Source organism: Platichthys flesus, chromosome 20 (genome assembly GCF_949316205.1).
Source record: "Platichthys flesus chromosome 20, fPlaFle2.1, whole genome shotgun sequence".
Classification (NCBI taxonomy): domain Eukaryota; kingdom Metazoa; phylum Chordata; class Actinopteri; order Pleuronectiformes; family Pleuronectidae; genus Platichthys; species Platichthys flesus.
In genome coordinates, this window is record NC_084964.1 from 18,833,703 (window position 1) to 18,847,207 (window position 13,505).

At 44.5% G+C, this 13,505-nt stretch overlaps 2 protein-coding genes across 2 annotated transcripts in view; both read right to left on the reverse strand.

Annotated features, from left to right (window-relative positions):
- Positions 1-5,306, reverse strand: part of LOC133931990 (ankyrin-3-like) — a 93,848-nt gene extending 88,542 nt beyond the window's left edge. Inside the window, exon 1 of the mRNA XM_062378978.1 lies at positions 5,050-5,306. Within this exon, the coding sequence (XP_062234962.1) occupies positions 5,050-5,097 (48 nt within the window). The 5' untranslated portion in view covers positions 5,098-5,306. The remainder of the gene's footprint in view (positions 1-5,049) is intronic.
- A 1,340-nt stretch (positions 5,307-6,646) lies between these two features.
- Positions 6,647-13,286, reverse strand: acsl5 (acyl-CoA synthetase long chain family member 5). The gene is made up of 21 exons (XM_062378935.1): positions 13,213-13,286; positions 12,213-12,378; positions 12,012-12,123; positions 11,651-11,715; positions 11,467-11,568; positions 11,290-11,389; positions 10,850-11,028; positions 10,583-10,615; positions 10,450-10,501; positions 10,293-10,366; positions 10,134-10,211; positions 9,911-10,045; positions 9,689-9,823; positions 9,505-9,600; positions 9,129-9,201; positions 8,918-9,006; positions 8,646-8,762; positions 8,110-8,253; positions 7,919-8,020; positions 7,308-7,379; positions 6,647-6,924 (listed from the first exon to the last, which is right to left on the reverse strand). Exons 2-21 carry the CDS (start codon positions 12,366-12,368, stop codon positions 6,787-6,789), a joined length of 2,052 nt encoding a protein of 683 aa, XP_062234919.1. The 5' UTR covers positions 12,369-12,378; positions 13,213-13,286; the 3' UTR covers positions 6,647-6,786.
- Positions 13,287-13,505: the final 219 nt, after the last annotated feature.

Genomic DNA, 13,505 nt, shown 5'->3' on the forward strand with positions numbered 1-13,505 from the left:
TTTGTCAGAAAGTGTGTGAATCAATTGGCAGATGAGTGTGTGTTTGTGTGTGTGTGTTAGTGTGTCGCTTTTCCCAGAGCTTTCAACCACACTTCAGTGGATCGAGTTTTCATGAGCTGCTTTCAGACCTGCACCGAAAACCTCCTGAAATTATCCAGAGGAACCAAACGTGAGAATTTCCAGAACTTTAGCTGAGACTGACACGTGATTGGTCGATTGCATCATGTATCGACAGAACCTCGATACTGCATCACTCTGATCAGGTTCAGTGTGATGTGTGTCACATGTTTATCCTTTGTGGTTCTGATGCATCATAAAATGCAGAATAACCTCAAGAAAACATTCCTCTCATTTGTTTTGACTCTTCAACAATGAATTCAAACAGACTCTGCGTCGGGAGCAAACCACCGGGCCTGTGCCTGCTTGTCTGAGCCGACGTTATCTACGTCAAACACTCACACTATCACCGCGGGTAAGAAAACAAACTGATAGGAGATAAAGGCCTGAACAGGGTGCAAACGGTGTGCCACAGCAACCCCGAGGGTTTGATTCTCACCGATGTTAAAGTCTGAAACTGACGATCTCAAATCTGACACTAAGAATAGAACCAACAGTTTCTTGGGGGGAGACAGTAAAAAAGCGTATCAGCTTTAACGGGTTTTATGAATACTGATTGGAATGTGTGTCTGTGTGTGTGTGTGTGAACATGTCAGGTGCTGTTCTTCACTGAGGCCTGTGATGTGCGTATCTCATCCAGGAAGTGAGAGAGTAGTAACTGGCCGTGGGTTCGTAGTGACAGAGACGCTGATGTGAGCTGAAGAGCTAAAGAGCTGAAGAGCTGAAGAGCTGAAGAGCTGAAGAGCTGCAGGGGATAGAGTTTCCTGTGACGCGGACCCACGACTCTGTGATGCTCTGTGATGCTCTGTGATGCTCTGTGATGCTCTGTGATGCTCTACACGTAATTACAGTTTCAAACCTTAGAATTTAAAAACCCTCTGCACTCTTTGTTCTCCAGCACCATTTCCCCCAACACACCTTTTTCAGCACAGGTGTGAACGTGTTGCAAGCAGCTGTGGGTTAGAAATTATATTTGACATTTTCCTCGATTTGTTGTTCAGCTCATATCCAGAGCTCCGGGTGAGTTTTCAGGTTTGCAGTAAGTTTAAATCTTTTCTTCAGTTCAGAGACAGTCCAGACCTTGAATGTCCAAATATTAATTAACCAAAAAAAAAAAATGGAAATGTCTTTATCACGGTGAACTGTGAGAGCTGCGTTGGACCAGCCAATCAGGGCTTTGGAAAGGGAAGTGTCACATGTCTCAGTCTCACACTGATCCCGAGAGTTTCACCCACTTTCTTAAAGAGTCGTGGAAACAGATGCTCTGGAATCACACAACAAATGTTGTAATAAATGTTGTTATAATCGTGTTATAAATGTGATGCAATAAACAGAACCAATGTGAATGTCTTGAGTTTGTTTCAACAATGAGAATCTACTAGTGTGGTTCTACGTCTTTTCACCGACCAATCACAGTCAACGAACACTTGTAAAGTGAAAGAGTTTCATTTACACAGAAGAGGAGGAGGAGGAGGAGGAGGAGGAATCCCAACCCCCTCCTCCACAAACACACACACACACACACATACGACCACTGAGAAAGAGCAGACACACAAACACCATTTACAAAAGAGACAGACTTTCCATCCTCTCCTGATTTACAATCCATCTTTGTTTCGGGACCGGCGAGCTCACACAATGCTAATGGCCGAGAAAAGGACACAGTTCCACGCCTAAAATGGTCTCATCGCCAAAGCCCCCCCCCCCACTCCCCAACTCCCCCACCCCCCCATCAGCTGCAGGGTGACACAACAGGAGCTGGAAAGTTGGATTGTGACTCGCTTTCTACCATCGAGCTTCTTTCCCTGCCTCTACTTCAGCTCTAACACACGTCCAATCCCACGTTAGCATCTTTATCCTCGAAACCGGATTGTTATTGTTATTTAGGATCTTCTACTGCTGCGGCTAAAGAAACATAAGATGCTCTCATTGTCTTTGTGGCTGAGTTTTATTGATTGGTGCCTCACAAGCTGTTTTTAATAGGAGATGTGATGTTTTCTCTGTGTTTCTTTTCACTTGTTTGTTATAAAAAGTTCTGCAAAAAAGTTAAAAAAGCCTCAGATTTTGTGGTGGAGGGTGATTGTGTTATATCTCCTATCACTACTGGTCTGGTTCCTCGATGGCCACTCGCATGGAGGAAACCATTCACAGGAACGCTGAGCCTCAGTCGTCCCAGGAACGAGGAGGTCAGCTGATCCACTGTGACTCACTGAAATGGAACAAGAGCAGAAAACACAACCTAGACTGTACAGCACACAAGTGTCAGCCGGTGCACTGACCCTGGATCTGAGTCACTACTGCTCACACACACTGGAACTCATTCATTCCCTCTCTCCTTTCAGCGTGCAGATGTTCAGGCAGATGCAGATGTTTTGTCAAGTCACTGCAGTGCCAAGCCACAGAGTCACTTTCAATTCGTTCTGACCCGAGAATCCAAAACGATCCTGAAGCTAAGAACGAATAACCGAGCAGCAGCAGGTCACTGGTTCCAGCTTCTTTCATTAAGGGTTTACTGGTTTTATTTTGCTTTGATTGATAACGTAACGACTGCTTTGGGGTTTAAGAACATTGCTTCAAGAAATAAACTGAGACAAGTGGATCTGGACATTTGTCTTCGTACATTAGCTTCAAATTAGAGCCTGTCCACTCCGCTCTGTATCGGCCAATCAGCTCGCTGCTCCCTCACTGAGAGGGGACAGCCAACCACTGACTTCACCTCGGCTAAGAAGACGAGGTCTAATAACCATCGTCAACTCTGGTGTTTAGTTTAAGATCCATTGCACTTATTTATTGCACTTACACAAATTAGCTCTTTTGAGGCTAACTGGCTACTTGCACATGGTTCGTGCTGTTCTGGGTTTGTCGCCCTTATTGTGATGCACCTGTTGTGCGTGCTCGACAGCACCAACCACACAACAGCTCGTCTCTGTTGCACAAACAAACCCTGCTGTCACCACAGTCGAGGTCATGTTAGCTCATGTCACCACAATACTCTGCACTGAAAGCCAGAGCGGGTGAATCAGTAACCCCCCCCCCCCCTCCCCGCAACAGGCTGACTCAGCTCAACTGGACTTTTGTCATTACAATGAAAAGGCAGAATCCATAACCTGACTAAGCAGAACCTCAGTGGTCACCTGACGTGTTTGTTAGTTTGTGTGATTGTTGCAAAGTGAAGCATCAGAGCAACGATCAGAACTCAGGATTCCTCTGGACCGGACCGGACGTGTCTTTCTGTCTGTCTCCATCCTGTGTTTAAAGAGGACGGTCCTGCGGGGGGGGCGGGACACAGAGACAGGACAGTAACATTCTGATGTGTTTGATGACAGCTCATCAACGCTGGCGGCAGCTCCTCTGTGTGTGTGTCTGTGTGTGTGTGTGTGTGTGTGTGTGTGTGTGTGACGCCTCTTTTACTGTGCTAGTTACTGATTAATCAGCTTTTATAAAGAAAACGAATGTGACCCTGACAACGAGTCTTTATCTTCAGCTTTCACATCCCGATCATAAAGTTATATTTTACAGTCCAGTCAAACCAGCTGCAGCTGTCACGCCCAGCTCCGCAGGCCCCACTGGGTCGTCCAATTACTTTCTGCCTAGGACGTGGGCGGAGTCTCGCTGATGTTTGCTCTGCCACAATAAACCTCCTGTAGACACCAGCCACTTACAACCAGTGACACTGAAACCACCTTCCTCTTCCCATTACGAGCCGTGGTAAACCATTAATAGACAGATGGGAGGGGCCAGAGACAGATGAGGCAGCACAGCTAAAAGACACACGGACGGTTCTACATGATGGAAGCCACAGGAAACTGGAAATCAAGCCAAACCATTTACATCCCATTAGAAAAGTGCTACACTTTGTTTTGTGTGTGAGCTCAGGTCATGAGCTCATTTTAATTTGAATGTAGAAATGTAAACAGTTATTAAAAAAGCCCTCCATCACATTTCAACAATATAAACTAAAGACAAATATGTAACTTTGGCCATTTATGGGTCTCACAAATGAAAAGACCTAGTTTGATGACATCATGAAGCAGCGTGGGATCATGGGAGTTTTCTTCATCACAATGTTTTAGAAAAAATGTTAACCTACTGATTTGAACACTCTCATCTGCCAAATTTTATATTCATTCATTACGATTAATGGGGGAAAATGCATCCAATAATCTATAAGTACAGTTTGTGTGCGTTACAGTAATTCAAGTGAAGACAGATGTGTCCAGTGTCATTTCATGAAGTCACATCTGCAAACGCTTTAAAGTTAATTGTTGATTGATCCACTATTAAAATTGTTGCTCATCAATCAATCGACTGATAAATTAATCAGATGATTATGACTGGAAACAATTAAAGCAGGTTTGAATGTTTAGATATCAGATTTTTTTCTCTACACATTTCATACCCTACAGAAATGAATGGAAACCAACGACAGCCTGAAAGAATATAAGGAATATATCATCTATAAATGTATAATATCAGTTTTAAATTACCACAAACGTTATTAGTAGCTGATTTGCATTTTAAACTGAAACCAGGCTGATGAGCAAACACATTGGTGAGGTCCTGTTCTGTCAATATCCAGTTTAATGTTCGACCTTTTACAGCTATGGGTTTATTAATAAGTTATTATGGGATAGTTGTGAAGTAGATGTAAAAGCTGTTCTGTGATGTTAGAGCTTTGATATTAGAACAGATGATTCTCCACAGCACTGATCACAAACTCAAACATTAACCAACACGTGTCTTTTCTCCAGTTTCTCTGCAGAAAGAGAAACGAAAGTTCAGGGAACGAAGCGGCCGCAGCTCCGCGTGTCTCCTGCACAGCTCCAGGGAACAGCCCCAAAGGAACAACCCGCACACGAACCCGCACCCGACCCCGCACCCGACCCCGCACCCAGCTGCAGAAAGTCAGAGCTACAGAACCGGTCCGCTCACCTGTTCTGCTCGGTCACCTGCGGAGGAGGCGGATGAGGAGGAAGCCATGTTGTTGTCGGAGGAGTCTCAGGTGAGTCCGGATCCGATCAGCGAGGCTCGATCCCGGCGGAGAAACGAGCCAGAGGCGGCGACATGTGTCCCACAGCCCCGCACGACCCCCGGCACCGCAGCTCCCGCACGCAGCCTGCAGAGAGCGGTCGCAGCGACCCGTTGGAAAGTCCAGGTGGAGCGGAGCGGGATCCAACTGCGGCTCCCGGAGATAGAGTGGAGGGAGGGACCACCAGGGGGCGCTATAAGCCCTCTGTCCATCCCTTTATGTACAGTTATATACAGTGTATACAGTATGTACAGTTATATTCAGTGTGTACAGTTATATTCAGTGTATACAGTGTGTACAGTTATATACAGTCCATGGTCCCAGTGTCACTCAGTGTTTGAATTAATAGAACAATGTAGTATATTATATTTCCCTGAGTGTATACAGTTTTATACAGTTCTATGCAGTTCTATGTAGTTATATACTTCATATATTGTATCTATCAAATAGAAAAAATTGTTTAATTTAATTCTGTAAATCCTTATCAGTCAAAATGACAAACTCAAACTACAGAGAGATTTTCTTTAAACTGACTAAGTAACTCAAAATAATGAATTCATCTCCAAATAAAAACACTTTTTTTAGTAAATATTGACTCAGTATCTTAAAATAACGACCAAGTACCTGAAATAAGATTTTTAAATTGATAACTTTCTATCAAAGTCAAAATGAGAAAAGTTCTCAAAAACCTTTTCATAGTAAAGACTCAATATATTAACATTATGACTTAGAATCTGAACATAAGGGGAAACCTTCTAAAAATAATCACTAACATACCTACATTTTTTAATTATTGACTTAATGTGTGAAAATTAATTTCTCAAAAATACGGGGAACTTATTTATAATCCTATAATTATGAAGTGAAACATCTTAAAACTTAATTTCCCCAGGTTATACGGTAATAGTGGGAAGCGTTGATTCCTGTAATGCCTTCTCTGTAACACACGGGGGCGGTGTTGACTCAGAAATGTGCAGAAGTTAAAGTTATTAGACAGATATTATCTCTGGTTTACACCAAATATGATTCTTCTTCCAAACACGTTCAGCTCAAGTCACAATTCTCACTCATTGCAAATAGTTTCACTTGTCGTTGTGTTGTTTGTGTTTATACTGGAGGACGCACAGTAGATTCCACTAATGTTGAATCACATTGTGTTACACAGAAGTGTTATTTAACACAACCTCACACTGGAAATATTGCTGGAACACTTGTCTCAGCTATATTTACAAGTATTCAACCTTTTATGACTCGTTCAATTTTTTTGTTATGCACTTGTGAAGAGTTTTCATAGTTTATTGCTGTATATTTATTTTGGAGATAGTTACAACTGTATATTTCTGAAGTGCTTCCTCAGTGTGTGTGGAGCGGACGTGATGCAGCCAGCAGGCGTCTTTCCAGCTCAGCTCCAGACGGCAGCGCTTCAGGGGGAAGATGAGTTTAACAGAACCTCATGGTCTCAGGTGACTCACACCTCAACAATGTCTGTCGCAGTGAGAATCCAACACACAACAGATCCGTCTCATTCAGTACTCGACATTCAGGAAGGATGACAACAAGAGGTGAATTCAAATCACGTGGGAAATAAAAGAAGAGATGGACCAGAACAGGTTGAGTTGGTGGTTTGGGTTCATTTGTGTTTATTGGAGGTCGGCGTACAGTTTGTCGATCTGTGGCTGGAAGAGAATTTTGAGCTCATTCCTCTTGGCCTTGAGCGTGGGGGTCAACAAGCCGTTCTCGATGGAGAACAGCTCCGGATGGAGGTAGACGTCTTTCACCTGCGTCGGGGGGGAAGAGGAGGAAGAGGAGGAGGGCAAAGGTCAGACGTTGAAGAGAGAAAGATGGCATTGATATTCCTGTTTACGTCTTACAGGAGTAAAGACTGATTCTCCATGAAACACAAATAGATCTTGGACTGGGCCTTCATGACCGTCAGACATTTATTTCAACTGCTCATTTTGACCACTAGAGGGGGAACTATGCCAGGTTGAGAGAAGTCTGTAGCACCAGAAAAAAGTTAAATGACCTAAAGTTGCAGTTTATATGTTGAGCTTTTCTTCTCTTAACGGAGAAATAGGTTTTTATAAAAGCAAAATTATTCATTATAATTGTACAAAAACAACACCGGTTTGATTTCGGGAGTTAGTAAAGAAGCTGTTACCTGCTCAAAGGACTTGAGACCTGCTTCTTTGCCCAGTCTGATCATGTCTGAAAGAATTGCCTTCTTAATTTCCTGTAAACAGAGAAGTCTGTGTTTAAATCATCACAATAAATAATTCTAAAGCTTAGGAAATGATATTGGTCCTAAAGGTTTTACTGCAAATATCAAGGATTTCTACTTTCATTGGCTTCTTTTAGTCTTTTCTATACATATTCCTGGGTAGAAAAGTCAAACTGAAACTGATCCTCATTGGTCAGTTTGTTTTATGATTAATAAACTATAGATACCACGCCTGAGTCTCTACGCCTCCACCAGCCAGTGCAGTTTCAGTCGACATCATGATGCATGAGGACACTGACCTTGACCTTTGACCTCCACAATCTAATCAGTTCATCTTCAAGGATACTATTTCAAATTTGGTCCGAACACTCACTTGGAGTCGAGGTGTTGATGTGATAGATTCACAAGCCCAAAAACATGTCTTATAAGATCACAGTGGACTTGACCCTCGACCCCCGGAATTAAAAATAGTTCATCTTTGAGGCAAAGTGAACATTTATACAAAATGTGTTGTTAGATCATAAGGGTGTCGGACAGGATGTAAATATTACCGTGCGTTTGCAGAGTTCTTCCACGGAGCCTGTGCAGCCAAGACTTTTGCCCAGATCGGGCAGCACATCAGATTCCGGGACCACGACGGCGACCAGGCAGGACTTCAGACAGAGGACAAACAGTTTCATTATGGAATAGAGGGACAGACACAGAGAGAGAGAGTAGCTGAGGACAAAGGTTTAACCTGTACCTGTAGACTGTCTCCGTGCACAAACACTTGGGCCACAGGTCCACTGCGTATATACACATTCTCAATCCTCTCCGGGGCGATGTACTCGCCCTGAGCCAGCTTGAAGATGTTCTTCTTCCGGTCAATAATCTTCAGAACTCCACTCTGTCACCAAACAGGCAAATTAAGGCCTAATTTTAATTTAAAGTAGCAGAATATAACATTTTGTTTGTCTTTTAATTGTGTCATTTCACTTTAAAATCGGGGAACATCTTATGACGAAGGACAAACACAGTTAAGAGACCCCTAGTGGCTGAAGTTACTTATTATTGTGTCCTTTAATACATTTTCCATAAAGGAAGAAAGGAAATGTTTTATGAAACTTCTCATTATTAAAACTACTCGATTCCACTTGGTGACTTTCTTCAAGCACACAACACAAACACCTGTTGTGTATCCGGTCTCCAACTCAGAGTTTGTGTTATTCATCAACCTCCTGACTCATTAACATGTAGCAGTGGTGGTGGTGGTGGTGGTGCAAGCCTGGCCTTTCTTACCGGAAGCCATTTTCCAATGTCTCCGGTGTGGAGCCACCCGTTCTCATCCAAGGCCTCTGCAGTTTTCTCAGGATCTTTCAAGTATCCTCTGAACACATTTAAACCTTTGATACAGACCTGGAAATAAACAAAACACCCGGAGTGAGGTGAAGCTTTTAAATGTGAACTTCATTAAAAACTTATGTTGGATTGTTGCATTTGGCAGGCAATAGTCTCTCTGAAAGAACCGGTTCATTTAGTTGCTGCTCTAATATTATTTTGAGAAAACGTACCTCCCCTTCTCCATTTGAGGCGAAATAGTTCATTTCTTCAACATCCACCAACTTCACAATATTACAGGGCAGCGGGGCCCCGACGTGGCCTGTGGACGAGAGAATAAGATCACATGAAGCCAAATTAATTACCTTTGTTGAAGCATTTAAACCATATAAAACAAGTGATTTATAGAAGAAGTCTTTGGTTGAACTCAAGTCGCCTCTGTACCTGAGGTGGCATCACCGGGCATGGTGAAGGTGCAGCCGGCCGTGCACTCTGTCTGACCGTACGCCTCGAAGATCTGAGGGACCAATCAGAGCAGAGAGAGAAGCCTGAGAATTGAATTAAGCTTTTTTTCAATGTTAATTTGTGGGGCATTTCAGCTTTGTTGACAGAACAGTTGAACCTGGAGATGAGGAGAGGGAATCGGGGAAGACAAACAGTCGAAGGGCCGGATCACAACTGAAGCAGCTGCCACTGCAGGAGGAATCGAACCTCCGAATGAAGATGTTCTAAGCCTTTTAACCGACCGTAATTTCAACCACCAGACAGTGGAAACAGAATCTCCTTGGAAGCGATAACAGCAGGAGGACAGTGGACTCACCTGACAGCCCAGAGCCGCCCTGAGGAAGTTGAGGACAGATGGAGATATGGGAGCTGCTCCCGTCACCATCACTCGCACACGTCCGCCCAGAGACTCCTGCAGTCAAAGTCAAGCACATTTACTTTTCAGGGAAGTTGTGTTTTTGTCGTTGCGTATTGTGCGTTTGTGTGGACGGAAGCCGAACCTGGACTTTGTGGAAGATCAGCTTGTCCCAGATGCTGTTGTTCCTGATGATGCCCTCTTTGACCTCAGCGTATTTCCGCTCCACCGCGAAGTTCAGGAGCCGTTTCTTGAAGATGGTCGCGGCGCCGCTCTGGACCTGGAGACCAAACAGGGAAATTGCTGCGTTTGAAATTAAAATCAAAAAGCACACGAGAGGAATGAGGCGGCTGAGGTTTCCACCGACCTTGTCATAAACCCGGTTGAGAAGGCGAGGAACTACGGGGAAAATGGTCGGCTTCAGGGTCTTCATGTCGTCCGGCAGCAGTCGGATGTCCCCCTGGAAGAAGCCCACCCTCGCCCCTGCACCGTAGATCACCGTCTGCAAGATCAGAGGATTTTAAAAACACAGTGAGGGATGATCTGACGTCGTGTTGAAGCAGAAACCTCTTTTATGACCGAGCTCTTACCTGCACCACTCTCTCAAACATGTGAGCTAAAGGCAGGAAGGAGATGCTCACGTCCTGCGTGTTTGGAGCTACTGACGACTGAGGGAAACAGAAGATCCAGTTACCTCCTGGAAACACACACACTCAACGAGACAGGCCTCATATCCATCACTCAGGTACCTCAAAGCTGGCAATGACACCTGCAGCATTAGAGACCACGTTCTCGTGGGTCAACATGGCTCCTTTAGGGTTTCCTGAGAACAACAAAATATATTGTTTAGATTAATACACCAGAAACGTGTAAAAGAAGTAATTTAAGTGAGATAACACAATTCACCTGTGGTGCCACTGGTGAAGCAAACAATGCTCAGGTCCTCTGGCTTCGGTGGCTGTGTGGACATGGCAGCAAATTAGGAAATGCAGTTTGTTCGATTAAAAAACAAATAAACAATACATGAAAATAAACTTACGATTGGATTTTGATGATTACTTTCTCCCAGATCCTGAAGAACAAAAGAAAACAAGTTTGTGCTTTATTATTAACATTTCAGCAACAGTTCCTTATTCTTTAAAATAAACCAGTCTCCTTTTGTGTTTAGCTTTTTGTCTCTCTGTCTTTATTCAACAGTCTGGTCTTTCAGTGTTTTGTCAAAACTAAACCTGGTATCCTATTGGTCGGGGACTGAACTTGAACTGAATGACCCAGCTCTTCATTAATAGGCAATGATCCACGTTACCTCCAGATCCTTCATGGAAACAATGTCCACCCCACACGTGGTCCCTCTCTTCACCAACTCGGAGGAGAAATCATCCATGACCACGATGGTCTTGAGAACAGGGCTCAGGCCTTTCTCCCGGTTCTGCAGCAGCGTCTCCACTTTGCTCAGATTGTCACAAATCACAGTGGAGATCTCGGCTGAAAGAAGAAAACGGTCGAGGTTGTTGTGTTTGTTAAGATTCAGAGTAAAAAAAACTGCATTTATAAAAAGCAAGACTAGATATAAATCTTCTAATGAATTGTCCAGATATTGAAAAGCAAAATGAAAGCACCCGGGGGGGGGGGGATAAGCGCACACTTGATAAAAAAAATCCCTCCGGGGAGCAGCAGGTTACTCGACTCAGATCCAACTCTCGTCATTAGCAGCATTAGCAGCGTGCACAGAGAAGCTCCAATTACCTCGGTCGATAATGAACACCAGGGCCTCAGGACCCAGGGTGTCGTACAGGGGGACCACGACCATGGAGTACGTGTAACAAGCCAGTTCACCGATAATCCACTGCCAGGGACACACGGCAAAGTGAGGGCACGTCAAGAAATGATCTCTTTCACGTATAAAATAAAGAGGTCACTTACCTCAGGTCTGTTCTGAGCGAAGATGCCGATGAAGGTGTCCGTGTTCGGCTTCAGGCCTCGGTGGAGGAGGCCTGACCCCAGGTGCTCCGCCCGCTCCGACACCTTCACCCAGGAAAACACACTGTCAGCTGAAACTCACAGCAGATCATTCTCACCACGATCATCTTTCTCTCCGGGGATTTACCTGTTTGTACTTCAGCCACTTGTACGGCTGTCCAGGCTTCCTGCTGCCCAGGCACGGCCCGTTACCTGCAGACGAGACCCAGGGCCCACGTCAAACCTTCTGCTTCAGAGGAGTTTAATATCTTTGCACTTGAGCTCTAATTTGTTTATGCAGTTTGCGTGAATATGTCGTCATCAGTTTCTTGTAGACTCCAGTAGATTTAGATGTTTTGATTTATCATGAGCATCTCAAGGAATATTTTGACATGTTGGGAAAAACGTTTGTTTTCTTTTCAAGAGTCAGAGAGCCAGAGATTCTGCTCCAAGGCTCGTTATTAACCATCTTATATAAAAGTTTGTTTACTCTGTACACAAAACTTCACCTGAAACTCTCAGCCCCCTCTGGAACACCTCATACAGAGTCTTGGCGTCCTCGTCGCAGCACGAGATCAGGTTGTCGTTCCCTTCGAGCAAAGCCGTCTTTCTCGCTCCATCCTGAGGACGTCAGGCAGAAGCACAAACAGAGATATGATAATAATTTGATCTATTTAATCACCACACTACAAAGTCCATCAGCTGTTCACCTTGATGCCCAGCGTCTGGTGCTGGAGGTCGGCCGGGGCTCGCAGGGGACTGGGCCGCGTGTTGAGGTAAAACAAGGTGGCAGCTGCCAGGGTGAGCAGGGAGAAGATGGCCGACGTCGGGAGGGGAGAGAACAGCACCTGGAACAGGAAGTCCATGGTGCCGAGTCTGCAGGGACGCACGGAAACACTCCATGAAGATTCACCCACAGATTTCAGGTTTTAAAATACATCAGGCGACACATTCAGTCGTCTTATGCAACTCGGAGCTGCTTCCATCTCCGGGGTCACGGCTGAGGTCGTCTCCACCTTAACTGAGGTCGAAGTCGAGGCTGCTTGTGCAACATGGAGCTGATTCTTAATCACACCGAGATAGAGTCGCACCAATAAACGTGTAAAAACAACAATACGTCCACACGCGCAGAGACAGGAGCACCAATTAAGATGCATTTATTTGTCCCTAACACATGCACCTCATGCAGGTAGGGAAATTTAACCTCTGCTTTTAACCCATCTGGTGCAGGACACACAGAGCAGTGAGCGACCATGTATGGCGCCCGGGGAGCAGATGTTGGGGGAGTAAGGTGCCTTGCTCAGGGGCACTAGACAGGGTAGGGAGATTGGGGATTTTTGGACAGATCAATCCAGGTTCGTCTTTTTGTTGTCTCTCCGTGGAGTCGAACCAGAGACGAACCAGAGATCTTCTCTGCCCATAGTCCAAGTTTCTGCCACTATTCCAGGGCAGAGTATTAATATGCATGAGCAACAGGTGAGGCTAGTGAGTCTGCACATTGATTTTTGTTCATCTCAGACGCATTAGGTCATAATAGATAAATATAAACTGAAGGATATAAGTTTCATACATTTACGGCAATTAATAGCATTTAAATGGCATTTTAATCAATTCTATAGAGCTGCTGGTGGAACTCTATTCTACCTACCAAGCTTTAACAGAGATATTGAATTGATCCTGACCATAGGATTAAAGTGTTTGATTTCCTACCTGCAGCTTGTGGTCGGCTCCCAGTCGACAGGCGGGTGAGAGGTGATGTGTTCACAGCAGATCCTCCTCTGCTGCTCTGAGCCGAGACACACGAGCTAAACCCATAAAACCACTGATTAGAGGTAAAGGAACCTTTGAACCTCTGAGCCACCATCACTGTGTCATCGTATTGAAAGTGTAATTTGTGCAATTTACCTTTAAGATTTATCTCTGATTTAAGAGCAGATAAGGTTTAGAATGTATCCGAGGCCGAGATGCTGCAGCTGATGAAAGGTCAATGTTCTAATCTGAGG

What these genes read in the sequence shown, in the direction of transcription:
- acsl5 (XM_062378935.1), bottom strand. Translation starts at nt 12,368, where the DNA reads ATGGACTTCCTGTTCCAGGTGCTGTTCTCTCCCCTCCCGACGTCGGCC. An exon ending in GAGGGGGCTGAGAGTTTCAG is followed by an intron (nt 11,716 to 12,011) that starts GTGAAGTTTTGT and finishes TCTCGTCTGCAG; the next exon opens with GTAACGGGCCGTGCCTGGGC. An exon ending in TCAACCGGGTTTATGACAAG is followed by an intron (nt 9,824 to 9,910) that starts GTCGGTGGAAAC and finishes TTTGGTCTCCAG; the next exon opens with GTCCAGAGCGGCGCCGCGAC.